Genomic DNA, 12,335 nt, shown 5'->3' with positions numbered 1-12,335 from the left:
GTCACTCCACACATCTGTTTGTAGAAAGATGCTATGTGATTTAGTATCCCAACTTGCCATTTAGAGAAGTGTAGGATCAATTTTGCCTGTGAAAGGTAGTGCCAATCCCAGTGAATAACAATAGACTTTTATTCATACCAAGAGTAGGTGATAGCGTAATGCAAGGTTCTTGTTGGTGACACCGATTAAATGATGTCAATGGAGAATGTTCTTTGACCGTGTGTCTGCAGTTTGACCCTAGCAACTATCATAAATGTAATGCTATTGTCCTGGGGATGCATGTACTTCCTTGTTGCTTCCGCTCCATTAGTGAACCTCACACCTATGTATGAAGTTTGGCAACACCTTTGTGCAATCCCTCGTTGGATGAGGTGCATTGCAAGGTAAACTAATTAAGAATGAGGACGGGTTAGGCATGGCACCCCTATGTAAGAAATGTGTAGAGATAGCCACTGTGCAATAGCTTCTCAATTGTAAGGCCTCCAAGTCTTGGGGCAATATCAGGCTTGTCCCTCCATTGTACACTCCCTTACAGATGATGCCAACAAAGACATTCCATCATATAGGTCCCTGGTTCGTAACTTAGGCTCCTGCTGGGCAACCCCATTATGCAGCCTAAGAAGAATGGCCGGGCTCAAGTAAAGTTCCCCAATCTTTACACCCTTTGACACCTTATGTATTAGGTAGTCTGGATCTGTGCTGTCATAGTACATACCTCTGTGGATGTAGCAGACTCTGGCTTAGTATTTTCATGGAGCAGTCGCATAAACTGGGAAAAAACTCCTACATGAAACTGCCATGTTAGAGACTAATGGGCATGTAGCAGTCTCTGGCATGGCCTAGGGGATGCTGCAGACTAATCTTGCAGTATAAATGGCAACACACATGTACTTACCATGTACAGTTGATTAATACAAAAATATAAAAAGAGACTGGAAATGTGCAAAGGGAGTTATGATCAAAACACTTCAGAGGTCAGGTGGCATTGGATTATCCAGTCATGTCCCGGTGAAAGCCCACAGAAATTAGTTTGATAAAAGCCATTCAGAGTTAACTATTGTTTTTTCAAATGTTTTATTGAATTTCTAGCTGTGCAAGATACTTTGTACATATCAGTCTGACAATGGAGCATGTATTTTTATACATTTCTTGCACGTACGTGTCTTACTGCAAAGTGTGGAGAAGAAGCTTTGGGTGAGAGGGATTGGGATGTTTAAAAACGGGTATAAAAAGCGAGGTAGGATTATTATTTTAATTCACGATATCCTGCCTGCCATGAAGAGTGGGAGCCCTATCCAATGATCGATTTGGGATGAGAGTTTGGTGATAGCTGGGCCGTAATTTAATTGTATTATTTGTTCTTTATCAAGGTGCAGTTGAAAACCTAGATATTTAGTAGAGTCAGAGGGCCAGGTCTGGGGGTATTTAAAGTCTACTGGCTTTGTGCTCGAGGTTAAGGGTAACAGTTCTGATTTGGTCCAGTTTATCTGTAGGCCAGACAAGCTGTCAAAGCGTATAAACTCTCGGACCAATGATGGAGTTGCAAGGTGAGGAGTATTTTAAAAGTCTTATAAAAAGCAACAGTAAGCCCATTAAGGCCTTGTGCCTTAGTGCAATCGAAGCTATGGATGATACTGAGTATCTCATCGCCTGTGATGGGTTCAGCAAGGAATTGCCGTTGTCTATCTGAAATCCAGACCAAGGCAACTTCCGCCAAATATCTGTCTCAGTGATTTGCTGCTCCTGAGGAGCGATAACTGTACAGATGTTCGTAAAACTGCTGGAGCTGCGACAGAATGCTATTGCTGTCCGTAAGGGTTGCTCCTGTAGGTGTGTGGGGTTCAGTGATAAATCCAATGTGGCGGTTTGGTCAGAGCAGGTGGGTGAGTGTGTGTCTGGAACTCTGACCCTCACCTTACCTGAAGCATATCTCCCCATATATCTTGCCTCTCTGCAAGGTCTTGAAACTTGGTCAATAAGGTCGAGTGGGCGCGCAGTTGGGGATGCACAGCAGAATGAGAGTCCCCCTGATCAATGTTGTGCAGTGCCGTCTCAATCCGTGTTAGATTAGCACTGATGTTGCGGAGCAAGCTAGTGTGTATATAAATTCTGATACCTTGTATATAGGCCTTGAATGCTTCCCAAAGTGTGGCCAGAGACCATATTGTGCCTGTATTTAGAGCAAAGTATTCCTTTATGGCATTGTGAAGGTCAGAGTGGAAGGCCTAGTCATGTAGAACTTCACTTGGGAAGCACCAAGGAGAGTGCAAAGTAAGTTTACTAGGAAGGTGTAAATGAAGGACTACTGGGAAGTGGTCTCACAAAGTGCGGGGGTAGGTGTGTAACGTGGGTGGTTCACAGGGAGGTATTGGCTGATACCAGCCAATAGTCCAGTCTTGTCCGTGTTCCATGAGGGGAAGAGTAAAATGTATAGTCCCTAACTGTAGGGTGTCTTGCACTCCAAGCATCTACAAGACTGTAAGAGTCGACAATTTGGTAGAGTACCGTCAGGGCATTAGACTTACATGCTGGGAGCATATTAGTAGAGTCTACTGCTGGGTCAAGCACGAAATTAAGGTCATTGCCAATACTAACAAGTTCTGCCTCCTCGTGCCCAATTTGCGAGTATACACCAAAAGTGTGACTATGAGCTACCCGGCAAGAACACACCAGTAGTAGCCAGCTTGCGGTGATCATCGCGCAGGATACCCAGATCAATGGAAATGTAACTATCTTGCTTACAAGGACCTCCCAGGATACTTTGACAGCCTTCAGAATTTGAGTCAGTGTAACCTGGCTGTCACCCGTGGGATCCCGGTGGGGCCACCGACTGTTGGACCACAGAAGGGACCTCCAAATGTGGCAGTGTGCTGTCCGGGTCCAGTCTTCCAGCTCCTATATTTTCTTATTTTGCTCTTGTGCGGTCGATCGTGTAGGTTGAAAATGAGCCTAGTCCCTGTGGCCCTAGTCAGTCCACCACTTCTCCCGTGTGCTGTTCATCAGGAGGGGTAGCTCACCTCACTGCAAATGCTTCTTCGCTGAGCCTAGGTCAAAGGCCTGTCACCCAGTGATACACAGCCGGGAAGAGGAGGCAACCCAGTCGCTGGGAGGCAATTAGTGACCACCATAGGGTGTCTCCATTCTTTAGTCTGGTTCACTATGAGTCTCACCTTCCCGGGAGGGGTGCCGTCTCCCCTCCTTTGCGCGGGGGGCCCACTTCCACATCTAACAGTATCTTGGGAGAGACCCAAACTCGCCACTCTCAGTACCTTTCCGTAGGCCACCATCCGGGCCAGGGTATGGTGTCACAGCAAGAAGATCCTCGCAGCCAAACACACCTGGACCCCTCTGCCTCTGGTCTTGTGTGTGCCAGGGGCCCAAGAGCTCACGGCTGTAGCTGCCGGGCCAGTGGCTCCCAGTAGTGCCAAAGCCCCAGGGGCCCAGATCACTAGGTCTGCGCCCAGTTCTTTAAGTGGGCCGGGTCTGTATGGGTCTGAGCACCGGCAGTAATTTTCGGGGGGCCTCGAAACGGGTCTCTATCGGGCTCTATTTTCGTTCCTCGCAAAAGTAGTCCGTTTTCTTTTTTCTTTTTCCTTGACGGCAGTGAGATCAAGCACATCGATGTGCGCATGCTCATTTTGCTCACTATTGCGTAGTGGAGGTCAAGGCATGACTTCATGCCAGGTAAGCCGCGTTGTAAGAGGAATCGAAATTCTTTAAAGAGTGCTATTTTCTCTCAGGATTTCCCTTCTCTATTTGCAGCGCAGGACTAATGTCATCGTGGTGCCAGCTGTGACATCCTGGAATGATTAGGAGAGATATACCCACAGGCAGCCTGCTCCAGCCCGACCCTGCTCTGACCTTTCACAGAGTGTCAAGGCTGCAGTTAAATCCAGTAACAAGTGAAGCGCAGAGAGAGGAACTAGTCTGTGTGATCCTGCCCCATCCCTAACACAATGCTAGTTTTAGATTTAGACCGCGCTCCTACTTGGATAGGCCGCACCCCTTTAAGCGGTTTGACCCGCCCCTTTTAGAGCACCCCCAGTTTTTTTACCCATTTAAAGCCCTGTCTGCGCCCTCTTCCCGATGCCAGACACCATCTTAGGCGTTAAGCGTCACCTCAGAGGGAAGGCCTCGGGGCACTCGACCATTCAGAGCTACACCTACGCAGTGGCCTCCACGCAGCCACCGATAGAGCTATTGCTGGGAGCTGAAATGGGATGATGGGAGTCAGAATGGGTTAGGATTTAGGGCTCCTGGGCAGGAGCTTGCTCAAACTGCAGCCATTTGCCTTTGTGGCTAGCCACATCCCCTCAGAGTTCACCATTGTTCATTAAGGATTAACAGTGCAGTTTATCTGGAAAGGAACCATGGTACTTTTGACCATAGGGACCAGGGGAGACCCAGACATGTGAGTAACACTTATAATCCTGATGCACCAATGCATGTAGAAATCTGCATTTGATACTATTTCATTCCACCAGTGGACACAAGACTAACAAGCATTTACAATGCAATGGTTTCGCCTTTGTTAAAGTTTGAGCTTTTGGTATTGCTTTTGACAAATGGTCTTTTCTAACTTCTTTGAATTATGTGTAAAACGTTGATGTGTTTTACTTTACACAGAAATATGGATTGCATTTATAATGCAATTATTTGCAGATGCACAGTGAATTAGACACGCACTCACACACACGTGTGCACACTCACAGACACAGTGCATAATTTGTGGAGGTGGTGGCAGCCAGCGCCCATTTTTGGAGACCACGATTATTTTTCACCATCAGGCTCTGACAGGCCACAGAAAAGAGGAATGGAAATAAAGTAAAATTGTAACATAGGTAGAAGAACCCTGTAAGAGTGAGGTAAGTGGACAGGAAGTATAAGCTGGTGGAAGAAAGAGGCATGAGGTTGATTCAAGAGCAAGCCGCCCTGCTGTTCAGGTCTGCAGGGGACACGCCCCCCCAAAACTCCTCCTCCCAAACACACACCTTCCGACCGATTCATTGCCATGTACCACAACTAACAGCCTCCTTAAAGGACACCGAAGAGTTCGAAACAGTTCTGAAGAATGCTAAGATTGTTGTAAACAAACTCCAAAAGCGTGGTGTTTCTTTTGTGTTTCGGGGTGGATTCCTTTGGGATTTTTGCAGAAAAAAACCAGGGAAACCTTTAGTAAAATGTAGGACAATCTGCTAGGATTCTGCGGACACTCCTATGGGGTTCTTTATAAAGGGAATGTAGATGACTCATAAGGAAAGTAACAAGGCCTTTTATGTAACCGCTACCAGCAGGAGCGCACTACATTATCTGTAACTTTGAAAAGTATCCTTCAGAATTTAGTGAAACAAATATTCCAAAGATTGCTTTTGCTTTCACTTACGAACTCCCATGAGATATGTGTGACCTTTCCTTATAAACTCGAGGGTGCAACCCTAGCAAGTAACGGGTGGTCACAAAAAAAGCTAAGTGATGAGCACACAATGTTCTCGCAGCTTGAGAACTTTCTGTGCCTGGACATTTTGCCATCAGCCACTTTCAGAAGGAAGCATGCCTGGAGCTTGTCAGCCTCACCACACCCTCGCAGGACATTGGAGCCTGAGGCGGTTCACCCTTTCCTGATAAAGATTGCATGTGCTCGAATGTGTCCACTCTGAAGTCATGCGACCCGCAAATTGCCCTCCATTTGGGGAGTGGAGGGTGATGGATTAAAAACCAAAAGAAGCAAAACTGGGGAATCTAACATAAAATCAACAGAATCCACCAGAAACTGCACAGTTTTATCCGGACACCATTTTATAACCAGTGTGCACTGATAGTGCGCCCTGTGTGCTAATACTAAGGCTGATCGTCTGAAATTCTATAATGTATTCACACTTTAATGGTAAAATAGCGTGGTATGTGTGTGTTGTGTGAACATGCCACAGAACTGCATGACCAGGCTGTCTGTGCATAAAACCCCGTATGAGTGGAACCCTGGCCGTGCCAGTATTTGTTAGTGTGTCTGATTTTTTTTCTATAAATGATGGGTAAGACCTCAAAAGGGCTTCTGAAATCATGCCCAGTCATTCTTCGAATCCTGTGGGGGTCACTTCACAAGTCCAAGACACTAAACCTGGATACAGAGGAACAGGATGTACAGTGTAACATGGTGGGATCATTTAAAGTGTTACTATTTATATCAATCAATCCGGGTTTATACAGCGCTGCTAATCACCGGATAGGGTATCCAGGCGCTTGCAGGCCCAGGCGCTCATTGGAACCGCCCGGTCTTGAGGGCACTTCGGAATTCCAAAGGTGCAGCTCCGGCTCAACCCTATGTCCCCTCGCATTGCCTGGCCTCAAGAGTCATGACATCCGCATATTCATAGAAAGCAAAGAGGTCTCTCGGAGCCATGTTTATTTTTTGTAAGTTCTCCTTAACACATCCCCTCAGAAGTCAGTATGACCTTACTAAAGTGTAACTACGGAATGTAATGTTTGTTTTGAGGAGGAAAAAACCAAACACACCTTTCAACTGCGTGTTATTGCACAATCAAGTGCTTCCTCTTTTTTCTCGTCCATGGAAGGATGAAAGGCAGAGCCCGTCCTGCCGATCCTAGGACGTGCAGATGGGCCCAGCCCGCATGCTGCGATAACCTGCTTTTCCAGATGGGGAGCAGAGTCCCCGGCCCACGTTTGCAGCCAGGGCTGGAAGAGCCGAGACACACACGGCGTCGGCCACTCCCAAGCTCCAGAGCCCCTATCTCGGGCGACCCTGCCCGCCCGCTCCTGGCTGCCTTTCAGGCGCACTTTGCTCCGAGGCCCGCCACCCTGGGAACATACAAAGGGAAAACACATTTATAAAGAAAATGCTCCTTACCTGATCGTTTCGTGGGAACTTAAATCTTGCAGCCATCTCCAGCAACAGACACTTCTAAAAAAAAAAAAAAAAAAAAAAAACAGGCCGACACAAAAAAAAAAAATAGCACACACCCACCGCCGCGATGACGATCAGAAAAGGGTGGAGAGGGAAGAAATCGCGGGAACGCCCACGAATCTGGTCCGGCCATGACGGACAGATCTCTGTTCCAATGGCTAGCCTCCATTTATGGAGCTAGCCAATGGAACAGAGGGCGGATTCCCAAGCCACATAGTATTCTCATTAGGTTTTCGCCTGCGCGAAAAGCTGCGCAGTGCGCAGCTTTCACTTAGGCAAAACCTAAAAAGCAGGCAACACTGCCAGGAAAATGCACAGAGTGCACACCAAACGATGAATAAAATGATGAGCAAATTTGTGGAGAAAAAGGTTGTCTAACACATTTTATAATCTGTATATTTGTGAACTATGAATTGCAGGATTCTCACCCTTGCCGTAAAATGACAAAAAAAGCACTGAATTGAGTCGTCAATAATGGTCATAAGGCAGCACAACATTATACTCTGTTGGCACTGCCCCGGTTTGTTAACACTCCTTTGGATTGACTCCAACATATGCACTCCTATTGAATTGACTCTTGCATCTATTATGTTTTGTTTGTTTTTGATTTTGTTGGACTTTTGTATTGCTTTCTGTTACAATAAATGACCTGTTACATTGTGCCTTTCCACTGACTCCTCTGTATCTGTTACAGTCGCTGGTCTTGGTTTCCCGTCTGCCTTATGTGAATCTCTTCCAGTCCCTGCTGCAGCTGATTGCTCCAGAGTACTTTGAGAAATTGGAGCCATGTCTGGAAGCTGGTGAGAAGTGACTTTAAGAAAGGAAAAGACCAAGGAAAGAAGGGATGCAATCCATAATTATTCATGTTGCATGAGGCAGGCTTTAGTTTTCTTTTAAGTTGTGTTTTAATTCTGTTGGGGAATCCTTTGTTTAGAGGCCCTTTTTGTGTTTGTTTCACAGGCTCTTTATCTCCGAGAAAGCACCGGTGCCTGTTCGGAGGTCCTATTTAGTTCTCTCTCTCTTTCTGTTGGCATCCTTTTATAATCTCTTTTGGGAGACCCTTTCCCTTCTTTCTTATGTACGCAACTTTGGAAACTTGTCCATTTGCCTATCTGTCATTGAACACTCAGTGTGTGATTCATCTATATTTGCATACTTCTTTATTTTCAGCTGTCTGACTGTTTGATAACTTATACTAACCTACTCTTTTTGCCCATCATGGGATCTTTATAGATATTCATGAATACTGAATCTCTCTACCTGTGTGAATGGGGTCTCAGAACAATCCTTACTAGGGAAAACATTCTGTGTCTAGCTTGCTGTACTTTTTCATACTTGCGTTTACACAAAAATCCCTTTCTAATGACACGTTATTTTTTGTTTGTTTCTTTTAAAAAGTGTAAATATTTTCCAAGATTCAAACTTAATTTTAACCTCAATATCTTGTTTTATTAATATAACTAAAAAGAGAATGGGTAGATTAGCACGAAATTATAATTTTCAAGAAAAAATAATACTGTGCCTTTAAAGCTGCAGGCTGATCTTGCTATTCCAGGGTGTCTTGTTTTACCAACTCCGAGGCATTTTATTTTTTAGCTCCTCAGACTGGAACCATACATATTTTGATCTCCCTGTTTTTTGATTAATAATGTATTTCTTTTCTATTCCTGATTTGTCTATTTTTCGCTCAACATCTTTGTGTTTTCTCTCATTCATTAGGTCGAGCATTTGAGGCTCTTCTATATACTTTAGTATATACTTTATATACTTATATGTGTATGTACTTTGTGGGCACTGGAGATCATCCCTAGGACTTGTCTGCTTCCGCTTAGGGACTTTTTTTTCTATTTAACTGTTTTAATAGAAAACGACGAGCAGAGGTCAGTAGAATACCAGAACTGCTTTCTGCTTAGGGACTTTCTTTTTTTAATTTTTCTGGCAACTGCTTCCATTTAACTTTCTTGATCGAAAACGACCAGCCGTGGTCAGTAAAATACCAGAATCACTTTAGCATTCTCTAGATTCCAGTCCATAGAAATTGTCTTCCATGAGCATCCGTAGACAATAATATTTTTTTCAAATCTTGTATTTTCAGTGATATGACCACTGAAGGCCCTGATTTTATATTAAAAACAGAACTTTGGACTATACCATTTCCTGTTAAAAGGCAATATTTTTCTTCATGTGTTCTCATACCTGGCGTGTCACGCAGTTTTGTGCTTATTTTCCCTCCATGTTAAAGAACAGTAGATGTTTCAGCCCTCAGGCAAATGTGCTGCATAGCTTAATACATATAAGGTCCCAAAGGCGAGACCGATGGCATTGAAAATGCTTGTTTTTGAGTCTTTTTTTTTTTTTAATTCAGTGCTTGGAATGGAAATATAGAAGATAAGGTACACTGTAACAGAGTACCTGCTTGTTTCTGAGAAGTGCCCTGGACTCTCCAATTAAAAGTATTCTGTTTTTCGTGAGTTGCAGGGATTCCCCCTCTGAAAATAAAAAGTGCTGGTACTCGGTACCGATCCATTTAAAACACTGTTTTTATTGTATTTTGATACGTCTCCCTTATGCGTCAGTAACAAAAATGAGGAAATTAACCCATTCATTACCTCCTGGAATTCTAATCCTGCCTTCACATCATCACTGTCCAAGACCACCCATGACCCCTTCTCCGAAGGGGCTAGGGCCATCAATAAAAATATTAGAATGGTAACCCTTTCTTTTCCTTCTGGATTCCTACTACTGCCTTCACTTCAGCACTGTGTAAGGCCACCAAAGACCGTCTCCAAAGGATCCTGTGGCAAGGAAAAGTAGGAGCAACACTGGTTACGCCAATCCAGGCACACCTAGTCAATCTTATGACTAGCCATGTCAAAGCTTTCAACATAAAAACCATCAGCATTGAAGTTGAGTTTGTGCTTGATTTGAACTGGAATCCAAACAATGGTTCAAATAAAAATACTTTAGATAAAAGAAAGTCGAAGGAATAAAGATGCAACGAAAATATTGACGTAATAAAATCTACAATTGAAAGAAAAGAGAAAAGAATAGAATGGTGCCTCTTAAATATTTTTGGGGTACACTATACCCAAGACGCTTGGGGGTAGGACACATTAAGCTGATCAAAACATTCTACATGGCACCTATTTAAAAAAGTCATCTTTTCTTGGTAACTCTGAAGAGTATTCAGATTGATGACTCAGCACACACAGTTGCAGGAGACCTCTGACGCACAGGTTAGATTTTCCACTATCTCTAACAGCTATCCAGATCATCTGTGATATTTGAAACCCTGAAGCAGATAGATCCATCCAAGCGCTGGTCCCTTTTGTTCCAGTGTTCTTGTATTCCACTCTGGGGATTTTTTTTCACTTTACTGGCCACAAAGTCTGCATCAGCGAGGCTGAGAAATGGAAGTACAGGGCTCCTGAAGAGGATCCAGCATTCCGCATATCTACGTAGTCTTTGTTGATCTCTGTACTGCCTTCGACCTTGTCCCAAGAGAAGCTCTGTAGAAGGTTCTAATTGAACAGGGTGCCCCAAGTTACATAGTTGATGTCACCAGGCGGTTGCACCAAAAGAACTATGCACAGGTGAGATATGGCAAACACGGAGAACTGACTAAGTCAATCAATACCAGTTACAGGGGTGTTCTTGCCACAACCCTGTTTCTCCTATACATCAAAGACCTTGGTAGCCCACCTAGAGAAGTGCAAACATGATGCTCCTATTCTGGCAAGCACAAATATTCCAGCTCTCCTGTTCGCCTATGACATTCTACTGATATCCAAATACCCTATGGGAGCCCAAAATTTCTTGAACCAGGTTGGTGTCTTCTGCAAGCAGAGAGGGCTTGAAATCAGTTTACAAAGAAATCAAGTATATGGATTTCAACCACAGTCATATGACCCATCCAAACCAATCCCTGTACGGTGCTCCACTTGAGTGTTCGCACTTTTATTTGGGTCTCATACCGATGGTAGAATTTTGGCTGGCCGCCCAGATCCACAAGTGTAAGCTCAAGCTCGAACACTACGCAGGAGGAAATTTGAAGGGTCTTAAGGGCTACCGTGTTTGACCTGTTCCCCAGCCATCCAAATTGTTAATTGCAAGCTTTGTGTGGGTCTCTGTAAGGAAGAGAACTGTGGAGACATGAGAAGGTGACACCACTAAAAGTGGGTGGGAATAAATGTATAAGATCCTTGTTGAATCTCCCCACCAGACCATTGATATACTGGAGACGGCTATTGACCCCAGTGGACCTAGCTATGTATTGGGAGGGCTAGCAGGAGCTCCTCCGTCAGCCTAGGGTCTCCAGGATCCCCCCGCTAAAACACATCAAGACCCTCCTGGCTAAAATGGAGTACGAGCATCTGTGGACTAACCCGGGAGCTTGGACCAGTATAACAAAGGCTGCACTTAAGGGGATGTATTGGAGGCATGTAGATATTGAATTGAGAAGGAATTGGAGTCTTGGTACTTTGACACTAGCCTTTCATAGAATTGGATACTTCCACTTTATCGTAGGAACAGGAGCAGGAATTATAGGGTTGTCTCCGGAGTTTTCAGATCTGACACAACACAATCAACTGTCTGCTTTATCCCGTTTTCTAATTGGGGTAAGGAGAATCAGACAGAGTAGTGTTGGGTCCTGAGATCCCTACTGTACTGTGTAATGCTGTTAGTAATGTGATTTACGCACATTTTTAGCTCGATCAGCTCATTTATTGACCCTTCCTAATGTGGTACTACTGGAACTCAACATTAAAAGTCAATGGCTCCGGACATGCTGAAAAACACTATGATTGGCGATGATTTTACAAGTGGTTACACAAGTAATGATCCAATGATTATAATAAAGTTTTAAGGATTCTTATTGATTGTATTGCTTTTATGTGAACAGTATTTACGTGTGTATCTTTATGGCAGTAACAACCGTATAAAGATTATGATGATAATTATCATATTATATCCTCTCGCATATTGTGGTGAAAATGAGAAACTCTCAACTGTACATCACCTGACCAGATTAAGAGCCAGAAGCTTAACTCAGTGGGTTGCAAGATATGTGGCACTTCAACCGCAACCCTCAGAGTGACACATTTGATGCTACTTCTTGGTTCACATGCCTTTATAGGCAGCACTGAAGAGGTTTGCAGATTACCCTCTGGAAGAAAAGTGCAGGGATTTCATATCAGTTACTGGTTTCAAATTAGGGTCTTAAGTCAACCGGTGTAGCAGGTGTGACAGGCCCTGTATACTGCTTCAGCATATCCATGAGAAGATGATCGTGACTGCACCTCATTGGTGGAAGTCAACCATGTTGGAATTCGAACTAATGAGGGAGGGAGTCAACCATGTTGGAAGTCGAACTAATGGCATGGAAGTAATGCTCGAATATAAGAATCAAGTGGTA

General features: G+C 44.2%; 1 protein-coding gene across 2 annotated transcripts in view; it reads left to right on the top strand.

Annotated features, from left to right (window-relative positions):
- DENND6B (DENN domain containing 6B) overlaps positions 1 to 12,335 on the top strand; it is a 269,667-nt gene that overhangs the window by 101,698 nt on the left and 155,634 nt on the right. For both annotated transcript variants that reach the window (XM_078677849.1, XM_078677845.1), the window contains exon 6: positions 7,614 to 7,719. In XM_078677849.1, the coding sequence (XP_078533975.1) occupies positions 7,614 to 7,719 (106 nt within the window). The remainder of the gene's footprint in view (positions 1 to 7,613; positions 7,720 to 12,335) is intronic.

Source organism: Lissotriton helveticus, chromosome 1_1 (assembly GCF_964261635.1).
Source record: "Lissotriton helveticus chromosome 1_1, aLisHel1.1, whole genome shotgun sequence".
NCBI classification, from domain to species: domain Eukaryota; kingdom Metazoa; phylum Chordata; class Amphibia; order Caudata; family Salamandridae; genus Lissotriton; species Lissotriton helveticus.
Note: the sequence above shows the minus strand (reverse complement) of the source record. Positions and strands in the feature narration are given on the sequence as shown.